Raw genomic sequence first — 2,421 nt, 5'->3', positions numbered from 1 at the left:
CAAACTGGGGTACCACTAACATTACCAGTCTATGTGATTGTTATTACCAACCATCACCTTTCATCTTGATTCCAACCGCTTCCAAATTCAACATTACAACATTGCTATTCAGTTTGAATGTTGTTGATAATCACCACCATTAACCGCAAACCCAACTGCTACCAGATTCAATGTGCCAATCGACGGCTGTGGCACTTCCGGGCAGCTTGACATGGCAACGCCCGACAGAGACATGTACTTCGAAAACACCATCATCATCCAGAACGACGCTCTCATCCAGGAGGAATGGGACATCGCTCGGAATATCCGATGCACTTGGCAGCACACTATACAAAAGAGCGTTGCCTTTTCCCCCTTTAAGGTTTACGAACCCCTTAAGGTGAGTTTGAGAAGGAAATTGGATTCTTTGCATAGGATGTAGGTTGTTATTTCGTTGACATATTGTAGCAAATTTGAGATGAGTCTCATAAGTCATGAAGTACTAAGATTAGTTTATACATACGAAGAATATACATTTGTATTTTTAACATAGTAATTTTCACTCTTTGTTACTGCCTCATCAGGTACCAGTCCAGTTAGACTCCAGGTCTGTTAACACACTCATGGAAATCCAACGAGGGTCTGGACCCTTTGCCAGCCCAGCCACTGGTTACGTCTACATGGGGGATGATACCTCAGTTGTCATATATGTGCAAGGTCTGTAGTTCATCGTCAGTTGAAAGTTCAAAGGTAATACTTGTCCTAAGGAACGGTTATGAAATTTAAAGGTATTTTTAAGATACACTCCTTATATTACACACTTGATTTTAATTTACCTTTAAAGCAACATCTTAATCGTTATATTACACACTTGATTTTAATTTACCTTTAAAGCAACATCTTAATCGTACACGAATTTCAATGAAAATGCTTTAAATCTATTCCAAAGATCCCACTCGTGAGCTGGACGCTAATGTCATCTCCTGCAATGCAAGTTCTGCCGGAGGGACGCAAGTGCAGCTGCTAGATTCGAGAGGATGTGTTGTAAGGCCGGATCTCTTGACACAATTTTCCAAGACCAGGGAAACCAATGGTGTTCAGGCTGACCTCATGCTTTACTCCTACCTTAAGGTAATTTATGGGAAGTGCTATAAAAATTTACCCTAATATGTGTGGGCTGCTCATATGGTATACAGTGCCTCCTCCTCATTTGTAGTTTTGTAAATTATACTACTTAGCTCGCATGTCAAAATATACTAGTATGACATTAGGTAAAAGTGACATTTTGAAATTAGAATAATCATTATGAATGAACATCATAAAATGAAAATGAAGATATTCAAAAATGTTTCATAGATACAGTGGTACATTGCAAATTAGATGTAGGCTGAGACTTTATCCTTTCACTCTAAAATAAGTGTAATAGCATAGAAATCTTTGCATTTACTTAAATATGTAGTAGTGGAAACCAGCCGCTTATACTGCATTTATACTAGGCATTCCGCATTGGGGAGAGTCCCGAGTTTGTCATATCCTGCCACCTCGAAGTGTGTGAGGGAGAGTGTTCAGCTCCTTGCAACGGAGGACCTAAGCCATCCACCATCAGGAGGAAACGTGAGGACTCTGCACATACTTCACCTTCTGCAGTTGTGGAGCTTCAGCAAGGCGTTGTGGTTATGACAAGAGAACAGTTGAGAGGTTCGTTGTCTTGGCTTATAATAATCTGAACTGATTTAATTAAGTATGTTTTAGGTTAAATTATTTTATTATTAATATATTCTGTCCATATTTCAAACTATCATCACATGTGAACTTAAAATAGCTCTTAACTATCTATAAACAAAGCAGTAAGTACCTCCTACTTTTTTACATTTGTTATCAGTAAAGAAACAGCAAAAAATAACTAGTCAGGTACCATCTGTGACAATATTAAGTAGATTATTATCTTAAACTATTCCCCAGGTGCTGAAGAATGCTGGGTAAACTCAAAGATGCTGATGGCAATGGTTTTTGTGTCCTGTGTTGTCCTGGCACTTTCAACTCTCATTTGCTTCCTTGTTTACAAAGTGAAGATTTTACGTGACCAGTTGCAAGGAAAACCTCAGTTCTAACCCTGATATTCAAGTTCAACAGGCCATTTTCATTGTTTCCTGATTATTCTTTTCTCATATTCGGGCTGGTTCTGTGGTTTTTGCCTTTTCCGCGAGTCTTTGGGCTGGTTCCCTTTAGATCTACTCACATCTAGCTTTGATACTTTTCAAAGGCTTCTCATAAATGAACATCATGAATCTTTCATGTGATTTAGAAATGTTTCAAAACTTCCATGCATTACTGTACTTTTGTTCCATTTGCATTCGTGAAGAGCCTAAGAACAATTTGGTGCTATGAGTTTCCTTAAGAGATATATACCTTACTTCAAAGTATATTCAAAACTTGAGTTCT

The 2,421-nt window shown here is 38.2% G+C and overlaps 1 protein-coding gene across 1 annotated transcript in view; it reads left to right on the top strand.

Moving 5' to 3' along the window:
* LOC119586284 overlaps positions 1 to 2,421 on the top strand; it is a 39,493-nt gene extending 37,072 nt beyond the window's left edge. The window contains exons 4-8 of the mRNA XM_037934990.1: positions 166 to 379; positions 564 to 696; positions 929 to 1,110; positions 1,476 to 1,677; positions 1,942 to 2,421. Coding sequence (XP_037790918.1) covers positions 166 to 379; positions 564 to 696; positions 929 to 1,110; positions 1,476 to 1,677; positions 1,942 to 2,090 — 880 coding nt within the window. The 3' untranslated portion in view covers positions 2,091 to 2,421. The remainder of the gene's footprint in view (positions 1 to 165; positions 380 to 563; positions 697 to 928; positions 1,111 to 1,475; positions 1,678 to 1,941) is intronic.

This window comes from Penaeus monodon, chromosome 21 (genome assembly GCF_015228065.2).
Source record: "Penaeus monodon isolate SGIC_2016 chromosome 21, NSTDA_Pmon_1, whole genome shotgun sequence".
Taxonomy (NCBI): domain Eukaryota; kingdom Metazoa; phylum Arthropoda; class Malacostraca; order Decapoda; family Penaeidae; genus Penaeus; species Penaeus monodon.
The sequence above is the reverse complement of the archived record's forward strand: the minus strand, read 5'-3'. Positions and strand labels throughout refer to the sequence as shown.